The following is a 24,567-nucleotide window of genomic DNA, read 5'->3' on the forward strand; positions in this document are numbered from 1 at the left end:
AATATTTGTGTTAAATTCATTTCTAAATGTAACCAAACAAAAATGTACATTGAATAGAGAAGGTGAGCTGCTATTAGAAAATAAAACATCAAGAGTTTTGTTTATTAGTACCTTGTATTGTGATAGATGTCCAGAGGAGACATCTGTCTCTCCTTAGCTGTCCTCGTCATGTCAAGCACAGCCATACCAAGGCACTCCTCCTGTGACTCATGGGAGTTGGAAATCCTCACCACTCCATTCACAAAGTCATTCCTCCACTGCACACAGTAACGAGAGAGAAACACGGCTAAATACTTTCTCTACTTAATGCACGTTAGTCTGAATAGGCCTGTTAGAAGACTTAATTTGAACATTTCCATTAGCAAACTACCTAAACTCCCTCAATGCATTTGGGGGACATTTAGTCAGTCATTTAGTTTTGTAAAAGTAAAAAAATAAAAGCTTATCAATGTTTTTTGTTTAAAGTTGTCCCAACCCAACCTATCGTAATTAATGTTAAGAAGTTGGTAACTGTTGTGGGCGTCACAGTTCAATTTTGAAATTTTATACATTATGGAAATGTATTTCTAGGATTGCACAATATTAGAAATATGCATAATTGCAATAAGGAAAATGAAAATAAATCAAAAAATGCTTACAAGAGGATGGAGGTTTGTCTTTAATTTTATTAATTATTTTTAAAAGGTTGAATAAATAAAAACTTAAAAATATGGAATCTAAAAAGATACATTTGACACTTACTTCAGAAAATGAAACATATTTTATAGAATCGTCACAGAGTGAAATATTCCAATACTATATTATCTTGTATTTTTAATGATCATGGCTTACAGATAATGAAAACTCAAAATTCAATGTCTCAGAAAATTTGAATATTGTAAAAAAAAAAAGTTAAACATTAGAAACTCATGGTGATGCAACCCAATCAGCCAATTAAATCAACGGTTTTCTGAGTCTCTCAGTCTGGGTCAGTAGACAGTCATGGGAAGGAGAAATGTCCAGACGACAGTCAATCATACATGTTAAAAACAGGAAAAGGTGCAACAGCAATGATAATAACCACAGACTTTAGAGAGATTTCAGTCAACTTCATGTCTCATTCTGCTGACAAGCTCCATGGAGGAGCTGATTTCATTTTCCAGCATGTCTTAGCATCTGTCCACACTGCCAAAAAAAGAACCCAAAGCTGTACAGTGACCTTGGTGTTACTGGCTTGGCCTGAACCCAAAAGAGAACCCAAGGGGGTAAAGTCAGCAGGCAGAAGAGAGACAATAGATCCAACAATGTCGATAATCTGAAGACTGCTATCATAACAGGCAGGACATTATATCTTAGCAGAACCACAGGTCTATCACCAACATGCTACGTCACATTGATGCAGTAATTCATAAAAAAAAAGAGCGCAGAGCCTAAAATTTATATTGAAACATATTTTTATAAATGAATCCTTCGTGACATTTTAATTCTCTGAAATGCTCAAGTTTGGGATCTCACTGTTGTAAGTGACAAGAAACAAAAGCTTGAAATATTTCACTATGTGTGATGATTCTATATGCGAGTCTCACTTTCTGGAACGAGTGACAACAAATTCTGCAACTTTTCATGATATTCTAATTGAGCTGTACTTGAACTTTAATTTCCATGTTGCCAGTTACTAGGGGTGCACTGATTGCCAATCTTTAAAAAGCTGGACCTGCCGGTTTTGATTCTGTCAATACCAATTTTTTTTTTTGTTTAAAATATTGATAAATAAAGCAAGAAAGTCACTGAGTTAGCAACAGGGGGTTGACTATTGTTAAATGCAAATGTGCACCTGGTGGGCCAGTTTATCAGTCAAAACTCTCACAGCAGAGCAGCAGAGGACAGTGGCTGATTTTTAGGCCTCTGCTGAGGAAGATAAAATAGGTGGATAAAATGGCTTCATACAAGTATCAGTCGATCACCAATATCCCAAAATTTATTTATTTTTAAAAAAAATTTTCTCTGAAGAGTTTTTGCGGCGCTAGTGGCTCGTATTTTTTGCTACAGTTTGCAGACAGGAAAGAGGGTGAGGAGAGGGGGGAAGACATGCAGCAAAGGTAGTCGGGACTGGGAGTCGAACCTGCGATGTCCGCGTCGAGGACTAAGGCCTCCAAACATGGGGTATGCTAACCTCCTGCGCCACCACAGCATGCCCCCAACATCCCAAAATTAAGAAAATTGGCGCCAATAAATCAGTTGGCTGATAAATTGATGCACCCTTACCAATTACTGAACTGTAGTTACCGCAAGATCTTATGCTATTTTATAGCTAAAAAAAAGCAAGAAATGTGAAGGTTTACATTTAGAGAAGAAAATATACAGATGCAACTGAAAATCCAAAACTGTGTGCTACAGAAAGAAAAACACTATGGAAGCAATAATCTTCTTAGATTTAATTCCCCAATACTTATTCATACCTAAAGAAAATATAATAAACCAAAGCTGCATTAAAGGTTTGTCACATTTCACTTCCATGTGAGCTGATACTCTTATTACTGTCAACTACTGTTGACTGAAGTTATGTTAATGAATTCATATAAACATGGTCCTACCACCATGTCGTTTTCTTACTCTTCTTATTTATTCATATAAATTTATAACAGGTCTTGAATAAACTGCCTTTAAGACCTTTTTGACCTCCGCAGAGAATAAAAACACAGTCTGGAGGAGGTACATGGTGACGTGCTTGCAGTCACTGGAACAAACTTTGTTTTCGTTTTCCCCCTGCAGGCCCACATGACGCTGTAGGATGGCTGCTAACCACGACAAACCAATGAATGAGCTTCCTATTAGTATATGTGACGTAACATTTGCAACTCTTGTTTTGGCTTTTATGGGCCAATGTGAACACTAAACAGATCAGAACTAAAAGCTAATGGATTCGCCATCTCTATCTGGATTTTGGTACCTGCATTGCTCTTGATTTCACACTGTGAGGATGTAAACTAATAACACACAGATAATAACTAACTGATTGAGACACATCTGCACATAATGTGCAATAGTGTTTTTTTGTGTTTAAAAAAAAGCTGTTTTTTAAAAAAAAGCTCTTTTTGCAACTTATGTTTTAAGTTCAAACTTCAGCCTGAAAGCTTAACCACATTTATGTTGTAGTCTATTTATAAATCATCTATTGCGTCAACCCAATTAGATGGTAATTTGTTCTTATAACATTCCAATTAAAGTTAATTCAATCAGGATCCTGGTATGTAACAATGACTTTAAAAAAAAGCTTAGGAAAAGAAAAACATTTAAAACCACATTTATTTGCTCTATAGGTGCAAATACACAATGTGTCAAAATAAACACCCTAACCCTGCAATGCTTATCTTCTAACATGTTGGCTTTCCACAGACTTAAATCCATATAATCCATAATCCAGTTCATAAAGTCAACTTTAGTCTCCTTTATAGCCTCTGCACTTTTTTTCATTGAAATGTGGACATTTCTTGTTTTGTTTTACACGTTATAGTTGTGTTTGACCCAGAGAGATGAGGACAAACCAACATAGATAAACAAGAATCAAACTAATTTAATTTCCTGTTCAGAAACTCTAAGATAGATTTTCAAAAGCACAACTCCACAGGCTCCATAAGTCCATGCATCGGTCAGCTTAGGTTACTGATGACTTGACCCAAACTACACGAATCTTGACCCAATCCTGGATTGCATTTACCCAGAATTCCCTGCGTTCCAGTCCGCTTTTGGAACACTCTTTGCTCTGCTTGCATCCAACATATGCATTCAAACCGCATCAGAGTCTGACTGAATATTCTGATCGCCCAGAACGAACCCGACTTTCTAGATTAACAAACTAGAGTTTGATTGAAGCGAACCAAACAGGGATGGGTTGAATGCACCCTAAATCATATGTAAAAGGAGACAACACCTCTCTTTGTTTTAGTGGACCTTAAGTTAGCTTTCCCACTGTAAGCAAAATGCACCAAAGCTCACTTCCAGAACCACATTTTCAGGCAGACCAGTATTTTCTTGTTTAGGATTTCACCTGCCCCTACCGAACCAAAGCGGACCAAACAAATAGTTCATCTCAGTTCATCTGCAGTGTTGATCCTTTGACAAAAACTACAAATGACTTTAGGCAAAGAGCCTCACTGTAAATATTTTGTCAGATATGCCAAGTATAAGAAGTCCCTCTACTGTTAAAAAGATGCCGTTATGAACAGCATGCATCAAAATGACTTTAATATGAGCTACAGCCAGGGATTAGAGGACAACAGATTTAATTTGTGTATGTTTTGTTCTGCATTTTGCAAACAAAAAAACATCCTTTTCTTTGGATCAGTCAAAAACATGAAGAAAAAAACTCAACTTTCAACCAAACTGACTGTACTCTGGAGTCCAGGTTTGTACAGCCTGAACAGTTTCTCAGCCTATTATCAGTGTAAACATTTTTTTTAGATTTGTTTTCTGTAAATAATGAAATAAAGATAAGGCTTCATATCTTCTGCAGGAGCCAATTAAATTAATAAAAATGTTGAATATACACAGATAACATTAAAAAGTTTAAATAGCCATTAAACAATTAAATGACATTTTACTTTTAGGTATTTTTCCAATTGCTCACAGTTTACCACCAGTCACAGCACAACTGTTGTTACATTTCTGGCTGTATTTATAATCAGCCAGTAATCGAAATGTGCCAATCTTACAATATTTGGTAATCCAAATATGTATTTTTTTCCCTCTCCTGTTCATTACATGAATCAAAGGTGAAAACTAACATTTTCTTCTTGCTGTAAATACATCAAACAACAGGGTCTTCTTTGCTGCATGTTTCCACAATGAGCCTGTATGCATTAACGTCGGAGAATCAGCACCCACAGGTCAACTTTCAAACTAAAACGGGAAACTGTCCAGTAAACACCTGTTTATCTCTAAATTCTAGAAAATAATCTTTAACCTGATACAAATTGTATCCACTCAGTCAAAAAGATGTTTGATTTGTCAGCAGCAATCTATAATAATAAGAAAATCTATATTTTCAGGCAACATGTGCAACCCAATGCCAAAGTAAAATTACTTTTGCAATGCCAAGCCTTGAGATGCTTCCTGCTTTGTTCTATCATTTACTGACCCTTACTGGAAGGAATCCTGTGTGCACGATTCCTGTAGGAGCTACAGGTCCTAATTGTCTCAAAGAAATACAGGAAGTAATGACTAATTTAGACAAAGGGCCTGGAGAGGAAGTTTACAGCACACTGAACCAGTTGAGATTAGAATGTAATAATGTGTTCGACCTTTGTCTCAACTAAAGTGTATTTTTTCATGCAAGTACCAACAATTATTGTAGAAACTGAGATTCCTCAGTGTTTTTCACATATCCCAATGAGTTGTAACATGAAAGCATATGAAAGCAAGGATATGAATATGAAAGCAAGGAACAATGGAAACCAAAACTTTAACTGTCTATAGTTTAACTTGTATAGAAAGCGCCGTTATTAAAGATTAAGAATAAAGGCTCACACAGAGACACTAACCTGAGAGAAGAGGTAGGTCATTACATAATCATCAAGGATGGGACTTTCTGACCCCTTTTTGACCCCATATCGATATGCCCGCGACGCACCACTACTGTACCAGCCAGGGAAGTAGTACCTGCGGTGAGCAAGAAAAACATGTCACAATGACTTTCAGTAAATATGGAAATAATTATTATAAGGACAATCTAAAATGAAATAACGTGTGCTACCGTATTCTGAAAAACAGATCTTCAGAGGCCGACTCATCAAGCCGAAAGACGTGATTGGGAGAAAACCACAATTTGTCTCTCTCTCGAAAAAGGCTAAAAAGGTTGTAGTACAGGGGTGATATACCTACAGTGTTAAAAACAAAACAAAACAAAACAGAAACCAAAATAATTAAATGTAAGCTTCATGATATACCATTAAATAATCAGACTTCAATGTCTGTAGAAGCACAATCTTTACTGAGGCTATTAACAGGAATATGCCTCAAGACCTGCAGAAGAAAACGGTTTTAAATACCAATACAGGTGAAAAAATGGTCAGTAAAGATTATCTAAAATGTCAGGCGTGTTTTGGTTTATCCTTAAACACATGGCAGGCAGGTAAATCTAGTCTCTGTCCCCCAACTGTTTTACAGTACAGAAGTAGTGGCACATTTATACTATCTGATCACACCTTCACAAAAGAAGATAAAAACTTAGCCTATTTATTTTTGCTTATATTTAAAATAAAAACAAAATCTGAGCAAAAAAAAAAAAAGAATTCCATATAGTGAAAGTTATAAAGATTTTCACAAATGGAGTGCTTTATGCGGGCCCAACAGTTTGGAGTACTCACAGCACGCCTTGGCTGCATCTATACACAACTCCTCAGCCACGTAGTCCCCGGGAGGGTAGCTGAGAGTGCCGGTGTCGGCTGCTCCCTGGCTGCTGTGGTAGAAATGAAGCCTCAGAACAGGAGCAGCTGGTCTTGTGTCTGAAGATTCATGATGGGCGGTCCCGTTCTGGTGCACCGTGGGGCGCGAGTCCGTCACAGTGTCCATAGCCGGCGGGGAAGCCATCAGCAACATCCACCTAAATGGTGATAACAAACAAAATGGGTTGGGGCTGATGGTTTCCACTTGGCCTACATCTAAATTTAATATTATGACAAGGTGCATGGTATGAAATGTTGCAGAGCGGGAAAATGTTGCATAAAGCACAGAGGAGACATTGTCTAAAAAAAGGGTTATAAAATCTGTAAATCTAATTCCATGAGTGACAGTTATGAAACGCAGTCATGAGTTTCTTTTCTAAGTGGACAGTGGAGATTTTTATCCAACCATTTCATCATTTCGTGAAATTCAGAATATATATCTTATTTTAAGAAATTAAACATGTAATAATTCTGGTTTGTAATTAACGTCTGTAAGAAAAATAATCTTCCCACTGGAGAGATTAAAACTGGAGAATGGCATGCACTTACTGACTAACATCTGACCTTGATTCAAATCAGCTGGGTGATTAAACGGTACTTCTAATAATATGAAACTGAGATAAAAAAATTAATCACTGTTTTGATGTTTTCCATCAACAGCCAAAGTCTTTATAACTCAGTAACCATCTGGATTTTAGCTTCTCTTCAGGAAGAGTCGCTATTTTATCCTAACCCCATTTTTCCATACTTTAAATATTGTGCCCTCCCCCACCCTCCTCCAGGAGTTATTGTTTCTATATGCAGTTCATGAAGAAACATTGTTCTTACTGTAAATGTGAGTCACAAGGCACAAAACAAGGAGCAAAAGGAGAATGGAAACCTGTTTCTCTTGCAGACAAAATTTTAAATAAATAAATAAATAAATAAATAGATAGATAGATAGATAGATAGATAGATAGATAGATAGATAGATAGATAGATAGATAGATAGATAGATAGATAGATAGATAGATAGATAGATAGATAGATATAGATAGATAGATAGATAGATAGATAGATAGATAGATAGATAGATAGATAGATAGATAGATAGATAGATAGATAATCTTGAGTTCTGTTTCATATTTTGATCCTCATCAACCAAAATACTCTGTGTTACATGTTTCTTTTTAAACAAGCGTGCAGAAAATCTAAAAAAGAAAACAAGTCCATTGAAAGTAAAAAGCATGTCTGAATTACGTGCACGTCACTAGTCTTATGATTTGCTGTGTGTAACTGCATTTTCCAAAAAAGCACTAAAAGAAAATATGGTAACTAATGCATCAGAGACTCTAGTAAACTCTGTTTTCAACTAGAGGTTGATTAAAAGGACAAGGTATATAATATTGCATATGCCCTTGAAAGTGAATGAAAAATTTTAAAAAATAAACAAGCAAAGGAAGGACAGCTAGTTAAGTAAATCTTATGTCATTTCTGACTGAATGGTTTAATTCTAATGTCATTTCTATTATAGGTTACTTTTAAAATAAGTACTATTCAAAATATACACAAAAACAAATTTTAAACCAGTATTTTCATTCCGTGTTTTGGTTAGTAAAAGTTCAGGGTCACAGTTCTGATATGTATGACATTCAAATAGGAAATATTTTCCCATAACAACAGCTCCAATGATATCATGCAGCTTACAAACAATTTCTCTGCATTGTTCTACATTTCAATCAAAACATAAAGACAAGACATTCATTAACACTTTTTAACAGTAACTGATATAATTGCACATTAATATTTCTTCTCCATCCTAAACTTTTTCTAGAAGGCAAGCATTTTATCTCTAAAATACTTCAAAGCAGCAGGCTGTAGACCTGTTCATCACTTCAGTATTTTCCAAAGACTATCTGTTAATATGTCAGACTTTAAGCTGCAACACAATAACAAAATTAAACACAGCAGAGCATAAATTCAGTAAAAACTTGCTTTAAAATTTATCAAGGCCGTGATCTTTGCAGTTAACTGTTGCTTTAACTGACTCCCAACTTGTCGCTTGGGAGTCAGCCCCATTCAACCACCGATAAATGTTACTGGAGAACTTTTCATTAATTAAATATTCTAATTAACTGCAGCTGACTCGTAAGGTTCAGGGTTATACACCTTCAAGAATAAATATCCCCCAAAAAGGCTGGCAAGGCTATATTAATGAGTTAGTGTATACTTACCCTGGTGGTGGATAGCTAGTAGCTGTCTGCTAACTTCCAAGGCCAGCGCCGAAGCCCGGACCAGAGAGCTCCACAAGCAGCGCCGAGATACCGCTGCTTTCTGCTGTCGCTCACCGAAGACAATCACTGATTTATTTACAGTATGAATCCTTGAGGAGATATTAACGATTCCATGTTTCGCACGGCTTGCCAGCTGACTACAGCTGACTGAAGCTACCTCTGGTCAGCCTAGCTTTAGCCATCTCACTCATACAGGGGAACTTCGTATATCTCGTCAATCTTCTCATATAAGCTAACGCTAACTAACATTGTACGTGTTTATAAATTGTCCCGGTCGCACAAATTTGGTTGCCGACAAACATCTCCTCAAGCTCGTACATATGACTACATAACTAAAATATTTCAGACTAGGCAGCTCGAACTATGACACTTTGCTAGTTACTTTGTCAGTGCCTGCTCCAGCTATCCCGAGCTCCAACTGAGTCAACAAAGCTGCCTCTCCCACCATACTGAATGGTGCGTTTACAGGCGGTGGGAATTCTAAAGAACTCCGCTCGGGTGACTTCAAACATCAAAGTATCAGCGAATTACCCGTTAGCAAAAGCATGGATTAATTTCAATGGAGAAAAGGAAAAAAGTTAAAATATAATCACCAATGATCTACTAAATGAGACCATCGTAAAAACTTATAAAAAAATAAAATTATTAGATTTTTATAAGCGGATTTCCTCGATTTGAAACCACAAATATGGCCTGATAAAACAGAAAAATTGGTGTAGAAAGAATTTTGTTATTCTGCAAAATAATGGAAGAAAAATTTAACTTTTATGATGCTTTTCTCAAAAAATATGGACAAATGTATACCGAAAGTGTTAAAGGTACTTCCTTTAACACTTTTAACACTGTTATGATTTTACTAATTAAAGGCATAATGACATATTCAACAGTTCTACAAAATAACCATCTTTGATTATAAATGGCTGACCTTTTACACAAAACATGTTAGTAATAAATTCATATGAAACTCTCAACATGCTTTCCATCAACCATGGGAATTAATGCATTAATTTGTTGATAAATAGATTCCATTCCCGATTCCATAAAAGATAAAAATACATCCATGAAACGATGCATGTTACCCATCATAATGACTTTTTCCAGTTGAAATGAAATACCAATTCCTGCGTGTTTTGTGATTCACATGTTGAGACAACTGAACATCTTGTTTTTACTGCAATGTTACGCATGTTATTTAGAAGGATTTTTATAATTTGATCTTACATAAGAAATCTGTTTCACTTTTAAGTTTTAAGAAATTCATAAGTCAAACATGTAATGTTTCTAAAATATAATTTGTGCTTATATTGACCAGCGGTAACATGCGGCTAAAATAATTTCTGTTTAATATTTAATTAGGACTTCAATGCAGCACTAAAAGCTTTTAAAACTATATGGAGAGAATTTTACATTTTAATTTATGAATATATAAAAAAACTCAGGATTTGATATTATCATGGATCTGTGATGTTGTGTTTGCAACCCTATGAAATGTTAATAATGTGAACTGCTATCCTGTCAGGACACAGGGTTTAGTTGACACTAGAGATGCTAATAAGTCTTGCACAGATGAGCTTGTATATTTAAAAAAATGCTTTCTATAAAATGATAGCATTCAAACTTAGATACAAAATCAGTCTGAGATGTTATTGCGATAAAACAGAAAATTATTTTGATATAATCTGTACATTGTTAAGAGTGAAATGATTCTAGTGCTCATTTTACTTTCCTCATGAAACAAAATAAGTTTTTGTTGCTAAGTCGACAAAACTACTAGGAAGGAAACGATCTCAGAGAAAAAGGTTACCATTGAAACGCAAACCACCAACCAAACCAACACCCACCCACCGAAACTGGAGTGGGCGCATATTGCACAAATTACCACAAAGCAGTAACACAGTGGAGAAAAAAAAAAAACCCATCCTGAAAGCAGATTTTTCCCTCAGACCTAAAAGAGTTTGGTTGTAAATATTGACTTTGTGGAGGTTTTAACAAAGCATTATATTGTGCTATCAGAAATAATCTTGGGCTAGGACTAATGAGTTCTTCTGACCACAGTGTGAACTTATAAACAATTGTTTTTATTCTCACACCAGGAGCTAATGTCTATGGTTTTCCTGGCAGGACTAAATCAAATGGTGGCTTTTATTGTGGCTACACAGTTTGTGTTTTGAGATTACTTTTCATGTTAGCCAAGTTGAAACCGAGCCAAGACTTAACTAAAAAAATGGAAACTTAAGAAAAGAAACTGTTTCATGATGAGAATTTTAACAGCGTAAGTTGAGTTCTGAAAAAGAGAAGTTGAGGTTTATGGATCCCAAACATAAAAAGCAAAGTTCAAAAACTGTAAAAAGTTTGACTTTAGCAGCTAAATAGGATAAATTAAGTAAAAAAAATAAATAAATAGCAGTGAAGCTAACTTGCAACATTTCTTTGATTTTAACAAAAGCTGGTGATTCATTTGTGCATACTCTACTCTAGCCTATGTGGAAAAAAGAGACAACCTAGCAGAATGTAGAAAAACCCCCACAAAAAAACAAAACAACAACTACCTCAAAAAAGGCAGAGTTGTGTGCATCATGAGGTTAGATTGCCAGAAACGGCCCTCAGTTTCCTCAAACAAAACTTATAAATATAGTGGTGAAAAATATATATAAATTTGCTCCTATGTAGTTCTGCTATTCTTTCTTTTGGTCACACTTAAATGTTTTAGGACATTAATTTAAGGAAAAAATAAAAACAACATCCTGAGGACATACGAAATGGATGCCTGCACCCTAGCATTGATAACTGACATAAAGTGCTTGCAGGAACTGGCAATAACTGTTTCACATTTCTGTGGAAGAGTTTCACCCACATCTTTGAAGAGCGGTTTTGTAATTCTGCTACATTGCAGGATCACACTACAGTTTCTCAGTTACAGTTATGTCTGAACTTTAACTAGGTCACTACAAAACCTTCATTTTGTTTAATTTTGTGAGTGTATAGAGGTTAACTTAGCGGAGCGCTCTAAGTCCTCGTCCTGCTGCTTAACCCACACTGTAAAACATTTGAAAGTGATTTAACTTGAAATTGAAAGTCCACCTGCTGCCTTGAAAATGCAATTTAAGTCAACAAGAAAATTATTTTGGTACTAACTCAGAAATTAAAGTTCATGAAATTGATTTAACAGCAAGAGACGAGTTGTCTAATCATTGTTTTTTTAAGTTAATTAATCTTGAATTGAGTTTTAACTTAATGCTGCAATTTTAACCAAATAATAATTTTACAATATTCAAGAAAAAAAACACTGCCTTCACCTAGTTAAAGAGCCTAATTTCTCTATTATTTTACTCACAATATCAAGTTAAAGTATTTGTTTCACTTCAGAGTAATTCTTTTTTTTTATTTTTATTGCCTGAACAAAATTTCTGATCTGGTAATGAATTTTATTAAACATCACAATGAATTCCGCTCAAAATAATTTCATGTGAACAGGATATTATCCTCAAGATGCATGAAATTAAGCATTTGCCTTAATGAAACTCAGGAGTCAGTTCAATGTAACGGACTTCCATTTCAGGATACAAAAACAAGCCGCTAAGCCCTCTGGGAAAGAGTTCCCACTCATCTCTCTCTTTTTTTTTTTTAAATGCCAACCTAAAAATTCTAGTTTATTCAACTCTCGGAGATTTGACAAAATTAATAAAAAGTTAACACAATTATCTTTCACAAACTCATATTTACGTTCAAAATCTAAAACTTGTTCAATTTATTTGACTTAAAGAGTAGACGATAGTTGACAACTAAATGCAGCTCAAATGTTTTACATTGCAGGAGTGATTGACCATAAAATTAGTCTGTAAAATGATGAGAGGAAATATGACACCAACCTTCCAACAGGTGCTACATTTGTCCAGAATATTTTCCCATAAAATTTATGGATTATCAAGCTGCTTCAGCAACTGTAAGATGATTTTTGGTCGAGTTGAAATTGACTGGAAAAAAAAAAACACTTTATCTGCCTGCTTGTTTGTTTGTTTGCAACGTCAATGTGAAACTATGAAAAACTATGTTCAACAAGAAGTGAAAATTGGTTTGCAGAATTCACATTTGAACCAAAACTTTGTAGCATTAATGCTAAAGTAAACACTGCAATTAGGTGTCAGGTTGGACAGAAAGACAGTCAAATTCACACATCTGCTGCCAAGCAAGCTTGCTTTTATTTGAGCAAAGGCCCATTGGCAAGCACCTGACACAGACACATAAAACCTCCCACACCCTGGAATGAATTGGATGGACCTGGGGCGTTCAGGTGACAAACACACACGCGCCAATTGGTACGGCAGAGTCTGTTATCCCCACGGTGGATCTAAAACATCACCACAGCTGGCTTGCCCATGGCAGACAGAGGTGACCAAGGGAGAAAAAAAAAAGACACAGGAAAGGGAGAGAGAGTGGAAACGAAAGCACAAGACAAACAGAGGAAGAGGAACTGAGAAAAAGACAAGGCGAAAAAAACAAGGGTGGGGTGGTGGAAGAAAGGGAAGTTGGGAAGAAAGAATCAAGAGAAAGGTACCAAAAAAGACAAACCTCTTTTGTAGCAACATCATGATTTACAATAAATATATTTGGACCTTAATGTTTCTGCATCCCTACTTGAACATGATAATAAAAAAATCAGACAATAGTATACAGAAATAGCCTTTATTGTCCCACAGAGAGGAAATTCAGCAGACAACTTATTGTCTTTTTTGCCTTGCTGTTTTATTTAAATGTTTAAGCATTTAACATTTAATCTACTTGCAGCTCATAAGTAGTTTAACATATATAATTCTGAAAATAAAGAAGTAAATAGTTTTCTATAAATGCTAATCCCTTGACTGGATATTTAAAAATTCCACGCCCGAAGAAAGCTCTGTGTTTATTGCTGTTCTTTGCCTTTGGGTCCCTAATGATGGTCAACAAACAGTAAACACCTCGAATATTTTGCTGACATGCCATTCCACTGTTTATCACATGTGACAGGTCCGGCTTTGCATGACTTTGTTTTGCTTAAGCACAAATACCACAGACTCCAAAACCCAGACGTCAGGTCTGTTGGAAAGTTTTACCTGTTTTACCTTTTACCTGACCTATGACATGAATGTCATAGGTCAGGTAAAAGGTAGGTAATGTCAGGTAATGACCTATGACATGAATGTCATAGGTCAGGTAATGACATGAATGTCATCGGTTACCTGACCTATGAATGTCATAGGCCAGGTAAAACATGTTTACATTTCCACTGTCTTACTGTTTAACCTCTCTCATAGCAAACACTTCCCCACACACCAGCAGGCCCTGGGCCCTCCTACCTCATGAAACAGATTAAATCTAAACCTTTCTACTGTAAATCTATTACCTACAATCCATTTTCTGATTCCAACACAGCATTTTGCATGTCCAAAGGTAAACTAACTCGCATTTTGCAACTGACCTAACACTTTTTCCACTTGTTCTGTGGATCCCCTACTAGTCTTGGATCCATCGTTGATCTTCAACATTCCTTGCATGGCATGTTAGTTTAGTTTTGATATGATTTGATTAATTAATTAATTTATTTCAAATAGACAAGAAAACAAGCAATCAGTAGGACAGAGAAAATATGTCCTACTGAGCAAAATAATTTGTTTACCACAACCTTCCTGTTTGAAAAGAAGTAGGAAGAAGCAAACACTTATTTAATCCCACTTCATATCTCAATTCAATGAAATATATTACTTACAGACTCAGTAATGCTAAAAAAATATGTCAATAAAGAGATGTTGCATAATAGTCAGGTGCCTTTTCAGTATATTGTGCTAAAGAGCCAACAAATAAATTATCTTACATAGACAAAATGGTTATAAACTCAAAACAAGACAAGAAAATCTACAGATGATAATTATAGTAATAAAGACAATAGTGAATGTTTGTAAATGTTTGTACAACATTCAAAACTTTTTAAAAACTTACTTTATTGCCTCAATCTGCTTAAACTTCTCCACACAAACATGTCTGCTGTGACTGAACGGGAAACTTAATCAGGCGTTCTCTAAAAGCATTCAGGCCACACTTTTCAGATTTCTGTCTCCGAAAATGTCAAACCATGCATTAATTTGGTTCCACTTTTCAATTATGCTCTTTGTTACTCTATGACATAAAAATACAAACAAAATACATCAGATTTTAGGTTGCTTGGTTGATACCTTTGTTTTTTTTTTTGCTTCAACTGTGTCTCAAACAGCATAAATACTGAATTTTAAATACATAAGTGCAGATATCTTTTTATTTCAAGACATTTTAAATAGTACATCCAAAAACTACATACTATGTCTTATAGTTGAAGAGCTGAATGGTTTAAAATTAGGCTGAAAACTAATTTTTGCAGGATTTGCCACTAGATGGAGATAACTGTTCACATGTTGTGCAGTGGATGAGAGTGAATTAGGATGTAGAAAAGGAGGGAGCACATGATGAAGAAAATACAAATAAAAAAACAGAAGTTGAAAATGATGGTTGAGCAATGGAGAGCTAGAAAAAAAGAAGTAAAAATCAGTCTGTCTTTGTCCCTGGTGGTTTAAACAGAGCCTCCAAGGCCCTGTAACCCACCACCTGCGCCTCTTTCTCCCAGCCAAACACAAACACACAAATGTATATATATAAATATATTTATATATATATATATACATGCATATATATATATATATATATATATATACATATATATATATATATATATATATATAGACACTCAGAGGAATGCACTGTCTTCTGGATGTGCTTAAAATAACTTGTTGGAGTTGTTGGAGACTTGAGGGCAGCGTCAAGCTTTTGAGTCAGTCAAAAGCTTCTTTCAGCTAAAAACGCTTCCATCAAAGCTGACAGACAGAAAACTCATGTCCCCTCCTGCACTCTATCAGTCGGTTTCTAATAATATATAATTCCTTCTCATCTTGTGTCTGTTTGCTGTTTCTTTTTGTTAAAATACAGAACTGTGGCTATATGCTTTGTCAATACCTTGTCATTTTATTTTCTCTGCTTTTTATCATAGTGTTTTATAAGAATTGTATTTTTCTTTACGAAGAGAAACACACACACAAAAATAACCCTTTTCAAAGCCCAAGCCAATTCCTGAGATGTCTAATTTTGCCAATAGGTGAACACCTGCTGTCTTCCATTTGAAAATTGTTGTTCAAGACAATCATTTCTACCACAGAAAATTTCACATAAACTGCTCTCCCTCTGTTTTCAGTTTTACCTTTACAAGAAAAGAACAACAGGGTTTCAACTTCTTCCAAGATAAAAACAGGACTTTCTTTCTCTTTAAAAGCAAACTAGTAATTAAGCTTCCATATTCTCTATAAAAGTGCAACTGCAAAGGTTTGTGCTAAAGTTTCCATCTTGAAAATGCATGCATTGATAAGTCTCATGACTGTTTAATAATTATTACAGTATCAGATGAAATACATAAAGAGTTGCTGGTGTTGCTGGTTTTATGTCTGTGCAGCGAGTGCCCCCCCTCTCCCCTCATTAGGATCTGGAGGGAAGCTGTGATGTGTTGCAGAATAGAGTGATTACAGCTGATGTCAGCAGATTAGCACTCAGTCACAGTTTATGTTTGTGTTTTCGAGTGCTGAAGGTTCTAGGACCATGAGGTGCAAAACATATGGACAAAGGGTGTTACTCACTTAGCGTGGTGCCTTCAGGGTCCTCCAAATCTCTACCAGAGGCTCTCACACATCGCTGGCCGGAGTAATGCCAGCTTGTTTCCCCACAACACCAGCCAAACTGATACTCTCCTGTTGGCACCTCCATATGCACACGCTATGGTCATCCATAGTGATGCCAGGGCTGGCCCAAGCCTTTTTGGGGCCCTAAGCAGATTTTAAGTTGGGGTCCCCCTTTATCAACTTGCCTAGGCTCCAGTATGTGTGCATTAGGGTTATTTGTAATTGGCTTACATCATATAGATTTTATCCTTATAGGAGTACTAAACAAACACAGATGCTCTAATTAGCTTGCATTTTGAAATGCAGGGTCATATTTAAGTGTGGCAATTTAATTTGAACTACTTGAAAGTAACATCTGCAGCCTAATACTGAATTTATCATAAACAAGTTAGCAAGTTTAATGTACTTTCTTTTTTAAAATTTGTGCAAAAAGTGCAATCTATCGCTACAAAATAAAATCAAATGATGCTCTGGGGCCCCCTGGTTGTGATGAGACAGAATTACACTACTGAGATTAACAGACGTATGTCGTCTCATTGCTCATTTATTGTGAAAAATTTCTTATGATAAAAATTTTGGTTTATTGCTGTAATAATAAATTTTAGTTATTGATAGCAGTATAATCAAAAATGTTTTGTTTTTTTTTTTCATTTTTTTCCCACTGTAAATTTGAAAATATGATTAAAGGCAAAATTGTTATTATTTCAGCTTAGTATTTGCACAATTTTTGTCTGTATTTCAAGAGCAAACACATCTAAATGTTTTGACATTGTACATGAGACGCCCTCTGAGAAAGTTTTCACCTATAGAATTATGTCAGTGTCAACATAAGTGTTTGTTGACACAAAAACAACAATTATTTTACTGAAATCTTGACAAATCAGTGTGTTTTTCTCAAAACAGATTTTATTTCTTTCATGTATCGTCTGCACGTATGCCACTCTCATGTACCCAGATATCTTTCCATCTATGTACTTGTTTAAATATTATCCAAAATGCTACACAGTTTTTTGGGGCTTTAATCTGAAACCTAAAAACACATTTTCTGTTTTATCTTGCAAACACAAAAGTTTTAATATCCTTGTTTCAAAGCTTAAAATTCAAACAAGTCCTCATGAAGACATTTTTCTACTGCCACATACACACACGCACCCATGCACACACAACCACACACACACACACACACACACAGATGAAAATGATACCTGTGTGCCTTAAATGGCTCAGTTGGGCCGAGCTGGGAGGCACAATTATGTGTAGCCGCCTTCTTGACCTTCTATCTGCCGGCCAATCAAATTGCCTGATGATTATCATATGAGCGATAAGCTCCTTGAAGTGGCCTGCTTCCATATAAATTTGTCTTTTTTTTTGCTTTGGTTTGTTTGTCTTTTTCACTTCTGTTTTGCTTCACTTAATTTCTTTCACCCCCTTTTTCTCCGTAGACTTTCCATCGTCTTGCTTTTCATCTCTTCTTCTCTGCCTCTTTCCTTCCTCTCTAGAAAAGGTCTCGCAAGCATCGATTGATGCCTCTTGAATTTGGAAATGTCATACCAAGGCCGATTTAATCAACTGCAGAGCTCTGCATGACTTTGTAGGCTTTGAAATGTTCTATCACTTATATGGAAATACACATGCGCTATAGCAACACATTGCAAAAGCTCTCACATCCACAAACAGCTGTGTCTTTAATTGAGAATTTATATAATTTGTGAACGTGTAACTGAGATTAAATCACATATTCATGGAGTTTAAAAAATAATTATGTAACGTCTGATGCTTGATTTTATTTAGAAACATGAATTTATGTTAGTATATTGCATACTTTTCTAATAAAACACAATATAGTCATTTTTTAATAAGACAAAATATAAACAAGCAAAAGACGTCTTTATTTTTGTTCTGAACATTGGGAAAAGTTAGACAAATATTGCTTTTTAAATCAATAGATTAAAAGTTGATTGCTCTCATGACATTTAGTATGTCTAACAGTGAATTTGCTACAATCTTAACTAAATCCAGAATATCAGTATAAGCTGGATTCCAAATTACCAGGATGTATGCGTATTTGTACTTTCCATATATGCTTAATGAGGGAAACTCCTACTGAATTTTATTTGCATAAAAGCTGAACAGAAAGTGCAGTGGTTGTAGGTTAAATGCTGTATTATACATGCTCTACCTAAACCTCTATTGATGAATAAGCCTGGTGTATTTAAAACATGAATATCTACAATGGATGCATAAGCGTATATATTTTAAACGGACTGGTCAAAGTCTTGTAAAAAGATAGAAAATATGCATATATTTGTTGACCACACAACAAAGAACTTTTTATAGCCTTCACATTTTGCATGGCATGTTGAATTGGAGACACCTCAGTGTGGAAGATCCTGCTTAAATCGCTTCATTAGCTTTCAGTGAACCAACATGGAAAATAGTTTGAGAGAGCTGGCATGCAACCGTCTGTTAGAAAGATACGACTTCTGGCAGGAGAATGAAACATGTGCCACATCTGTGCTTGTGCATCTCGATGGAAAGTTTTATCTAGTCAAATTATGCAGACGTACTTCTCACTTTGGGGGATATTTTGGTTCATGCTAGATTGATTATTCAGTATGTAACTTTGCAGATAATTCCTTGCAATGCAGGAGGAAAAAGAGGTTTAATGAATAACATGATTTCTCCAGATTGTCATAAGTTTCACTCTGAATTTGTTTTGGAAAATTGATAACTTCTTCAAACTTTCAACTTGCATGTTTTTATCTGTTAGAGCCCAGATTCATCTGGTCCAGTGTGACACCTAGTGGTGGTTTTTGTTTAATTTGGATTCTCATAATAGTCCGTAGTTGAGTTTATTGAGCTGTTTTATTAGTGGGGGGAGTTATGTTATATAAACACATTAAAAAGCCTCTGCTATATCAACTAATAAGGATGAAATGTAGCAAAAGAACTACAGTAAGTGAACAGAAATGTGCATAAAGTTGGACGTGCCTGGGTTAGAGGAGCTAAAGTGGAGGTGTGCAGCAGTCCAATGTCCATCTCCTACCTCTAATCCAGATTCAGATAGTTTAGTTTTCTCTTCAGCCTGTCACCAAGGTCTGCAGGAGCCTGCTAATGACTAGTTCATTTAAATCCAGTGTGTTCAGGCATGCAGGACACCAGCCATTGAGGACCACAATTGCCTAAACAGTAAGTAAACAAGCACAGAGAAAAAAAACAAAACAAACAAGAATGAGAGTAGAAAGACAGTAAAATGGTGAATAATCTGTGATAGAGTGGGGGAATGGTAGCTGGTCCCTACCATGTGACAGACTGAATGAAGAATTGAAAAAGTCTAAATTAGGCACATCATTTCTCACATGCAATTTGACTAAATCAATCTGCATGCATGTAAGGCAGCCTTGTCAATCTTTTATTCATAAGGATGATGGAGGAAGAAAACAGAGGGACATGCTGGCTGGTTATTCTTGCCCATACGCCTGTCATTTACATGTTCACACCTAAACCACCCACCCCCATGAAGTCTGTGTCTCATTTGTTCTTTCTGCTCACACATTTTTGGAGTCACTTTGCTCATACAAATGTGTGTGTGGCGATCGTGTTTGCATGCCCATGTGCGTGCATGCATGTCTGGCTCAGAAAGTTAATTCTTTCTGCCAGAAGAAGTCCTGCAGCAAGAGTTTGAAAGTGTCCTCTGCTTCGTTCATATGTGACATGGAGCCAAAGTGGGCATGTAGCCACTGTCTATAGTCCAACACTGTCCAATCACAGATACAGCTCTGCCAGAAACTGGTTGAGAGTGGTAAGAAATGAAACCCTCCATATTGCCAAAAGTAAGTTTAATGTGCTGAAAATAGCCTCTTCTTAATGTCTGTCAGACATGCTGCAAATAACCAGAACTAGATTTGACCTTTTTGAAGTGTTAAAATTTGTTGTTGATCATTTTGACATTGTGACAGGAACAAAGAGGGATTTTCTGGTGACCCTTTCCATTCAACAGGTGTTTCTGTTTGTTTTAGCATATAAATTCCTAAATTTTCCTCTGAGCAATTGTCATTTTTGATGAGCCAACATCTCCTGTTCTGCGATCGCCATCGTTATGTTGTTGGACCATCGGTTATTTTTCCTGGCAGATTTTGGCTGCAGAAAACATTGACAAATGTTGATGATAATGAAGTGAAATTTGGTGGTCTTAAAAGATTTCATTTTGGGCGTGTAAACTCAAATCCCAGATTTTGGTTTCCCCAAAAAATTAAAATTAAAAATGAAATTAGCAAAACAAACTAATGAGATAAAGAGAATGCCAATTTAACTTTGTGGGAGGCTAAAGATGTTAAATAAACACCAAGTTTGTATGTTTTATTTACCAGGTAAAGTTTGTGATGCAAAAGCATCACAAACTTTATTTTCTTTATTATAATATTTATTTTCTTCTCTTAATGTTTCAGCTTTATTCTAGTATGAAATTATTCTCATAATACTACGACTTTATTCTATTAATATTTCAATTTTATTATCATACAACTTTATCCTCGAAAATGTATGACTTTATTCTCATAATTTAATTATTTATTTTTGTTAGCTTAGCTCTAATATTACATCGTATAAAGGATCACGATGCATGCATAGATTTAAAGAAAAAATTTATGCATCCCACATTTTTGGAGTTACATTGAGACCAAAATGTGTCAGATTCAAAATGTTAATGTAAAGGATGCGATGAGAGTGTTGAGATCCTTCCTCATCTCTGAATTGTCCTCAGATATGAGAGTGATGAATGCAAGGTTGTTTTAATCATGTGTGTCTCTGTGTTGCCATGTAATTGACTGGCAACCTGTGCAGGATTCACCCTCCCTCACCCAGTGACTGATGGAGATAGAAACTACCCGCAATATGATGCAGCATGCATTGATGATGGATTTTAAGTGAATATTGTAACTAAAGAGAACTGCAACATTTTTCTCTAAAAGAGACAAATATAACAATTACTACACAGATAAAATGGGATAGTTGTGCTCCAACTCTGATGACATTCAGGACAATGAGCAGCCATTTAAATCAATCCTTCTGTATCTCCATTTTCGTCCTTGTCAGCTTAAAATAAAAACATGAAACAAGTTTTCTTTCCCAGTTCTTCTATGTTCTCTTACTTTCGTCCTCCCACGCTCTCAGCATGTTTTCTGTGAGTATTTTGGTTGCTTCTTTTTGTTCTCCATTTCCTCTCCTCACATTCATTTCGATGATACTGCCAGTATTTAGGGCCCTGGTTAACAAGCTATTTCAGCCCACATTTTCTCTGCTCTGCAGTCACACTGTCAATACTTGCACATGGCTGTCACTCATGCACACACATTAAGACTGATGTTCCCTCTCTTCTTCCCACTTCTTTGTCCGCTCTCTCTCGCTCACCTCCTCATCGTCGACGTTCCCCTTCCTCCTCTCAACCCAGCTCTCATCTTCATGCCTCTCGCTTCCACTTTCTCCTGTTTCCTTTCTGTTCTACCCCCTTCTCACTCATTCATTCGCCTGCGTTGCACCATCTGCATAAGCTCAAAGAGCGAGACATCTCCAGTCTTTTCATACGACCGTCTATGGGGGACTGTGGGGAAAAATGTTTATCTTTTCATAGAAATGCTACTTGCAGGATCTGCTTATTAATGATAATTAGCTTTAAATCTGCCTTGATGATGCATTTCAATATGCCTCTCACATTGAGATCTGAACCCCCAGGACCTGACTGACGATTTAATTTGGGTGAATATGAAGGCTGGATTGCCTGCCAGATTTATTTGTGATGTAACTGTCAACACCATACTGAGAGTTTGAAAAACTGTGAAACTGTGAAACCAAAAGAAAAAAAAAAGAAAAGAAAAAATCACCCTTCTGCCCGACATTTACCCCAATGTTTCTTTCTTCTTTCACAGTTCTTGATCTGACCAAGGAAACAATCTAACTTTCTACATGTTTGACATGTAATGTCACCTTGCTGCTACAATATTGCAGACTTAATAGCATTATTTTGTTTCCTTTTTTATTTCTTCTTTAGTACCTTGCAAAAGAATTAACAAATTTGTTACTGTCCAAACTTTTTTGTTCTAGACCAACACAAAGTAGAAACTTATTAATGAGGGAAACGGATATTTTATGTGCAAACTATCTTGTACTGAAGTCACAGCTGTAAATTTTAGAGGGTACACAGAAAAAAACTACAGGTAATCCAACTTAAATTTTTTTAAAATTAATTTATAACAGTAAGTTTATTGAAGTCATCATATTGATTTTATTAATTTATTATGTAAAACAAATGTAATTAAATTTGGACAAATTCAATTCAATTACATATAACAAATTATTTCATTTTTTAAGCTGGAGCTCTGTTCTCTTTTTTCAGTGTATCTGCCACCTCCAGAGACTCTAATTTTTGTCTAATCTTCTTCACAAAATAGATCAAGCTCAGTCAGAAAACATGACAAACATCTTTGAGCAATAATTTTTAAGTTTTATCAGAGATTTAAAATTCAGAACAGGTCTGAACTTTGACACTGTAAAAACATTTTTTAAATAAGATCAGCTCAGCTTTGGAGACAAGGGGAATTAATGTGGGGTAAATCCTGCAGATTCATGAACTGGCTGCTATTGTTCATCCTGTTTGAGAAAGTTTAAATGTGTGCATAATCCGGTGTGACAGTATGACCAATCTTCATTATTTGCATAATTTCTGCATTTTAAAAATCACGGTTTCTCTTATAAATGTTGTTCTATGTATAATAAATGTGACGGACTATCAGCATTAATTCCAACCACACTGAAATCACATCAAAACAAATTTGTATTCCTGTAATATATTAAAAGCTACACATAAATACAGATGATTGATTTAAATTATTGTTTTAACATTTCGTGATTGGTCTCTGCATCACTGTATATGCAAAAAGCTTTTAAAATGGTTATTTAATCAGTAAATCTGACAGTAACTTTGGTTATTTACCAGCAGCATAAATATTTGCTGTCTAGAGGATTCAGACGGACTTTTAATTGCTTAAAACTTCTCATGAATGGTAATATAAGGAGAACTGTGCCAGCTAATAAGTCTTCTGCTCCCATCCTCTTCCCGTCTCTCCATCCCTCCTTTGCTCAGCAGCTCTTTCTCTCAGTTAGCATCGTGTAGCCAATCATCATGAGTGTAGATGGGTATCCAAATGCAATCACAGGCAATTATGCTCCTTGCTGTGCCTGTGGGTGTGTGTGTGTGTGTTTGTGTGGAGTGCATTTGTGTGTGCATTTTAGCCCATTAAGACATGCTGCACTGATTAACCGCCAGTTCCTGTGCTGCTCGACTGCAAGACGCAAAGACAACAAACAAGATGCGGCAAGCTGAGATGCACACGACGCGCTCTGCAGCCATATCCACTCAGGATACGTGTCACAGCCGTGGACAGCAGCACCACAAACAGCTAATTCAGTTGGATAAAATGGCTGACAGAGTGGAAGCACACGTTTTAGAACAACATTCCTAATTTCTACAACGGTTTTAAGTGTTCTTGTTACTTTGTTACTTTATTAAGGCTGTTTTTAATGTTTTGTTTTACCTTTATTGATTTTGGTTGGAACTTCAGTCACTGCTGTCAGATATTTAATCCACATGGCCTCATTTTGCTAACTTTGGTCCTTATACTATGCTGCAGTTGCCTCACACACCCTCACCATCTGCTGCACTCTTTTAGTGTTACTTATATGTTAGCGTGATTCTGAACATCAGGCACCGGGACGAATTCTGATTAGGCGCTGGTTTACTTGGTGGGATATTTAGTACTCTCTAACAGGCAATAAAATTTGCAGAAATTGTCCATAATGAATCAGTGCGTATCTGGAGGAGGGAGCTCATGATTACAAAAAAGAATGTTGTTTCTGGATTTGACATCACAGTTGAAAAATAGATTTAGTAAATTGAATTTATTGTCCAAAAGTCTTCTGGAGTCCCAAACTTCATAAAATAACACCCACCCACACACCCACACACACACACGCACACACACGCACGCACACACGCACCTGCACACACAGGATCGAATAGTGAGCACACACTCTTACCCCGGAGCTTAATGTTACATGTACAAGGTTGGTATTCCAGTCTTGCTATAC

The 24,567-nt window shown here is 35.9% G+C and overlaps 1 protein-coding gene across 1 annotated transcript in view; it reads right to left on the reverse strand.

Moving 5' to 3' along the window:
* jak2b (Janus kinase 2b) overlaps nt 1–9,149 on the reverse strand; it is a 33,042-nt gene extending 23,893 nt beyond the window's left edge. The window contains exons 1-5 of the mRNA XM_044112798.1: nt 8,636–9,149; nt 6,345–6,580; nt 5,732–5,855; nt 5,520–5,637; nt 112–257 (exon numbers count right to left, since the gene is read on the reverse strand). Coding sequence (XP_043968733.1) covers nt 112–257; nt 5,520–5,637; nt 5,732–5,855; nt 6,345–6,576 — 620 coding nt within the window. The 5' untranslated portion in view covers nt 6,577–6,580; nt 8,636–9,149. The remainder of the gene's footprint in view (nt 1–111; nt 258–5,519; nt 5,638–5,731; nt 5,856–6,344; nt 6,581–8,635) is intronic.
* Between the last annotated feature and the right edge of the window lie 15,418 nt (nt 9,150–24,567).

Source organism: Gambusia affinis, linkage group LG03 (assembly GCF_019740435.1).
Source record: "Gambusia affinis linkage group LG03, SWU_Gaff_1.0, whole genome shotgun sequence".
NCBI lineage: Eukaryota > Metazoa > Chordata > Actinopteri > Cyprinodontiformes > Poeciliidae > Gambusia > Gambusia affinis.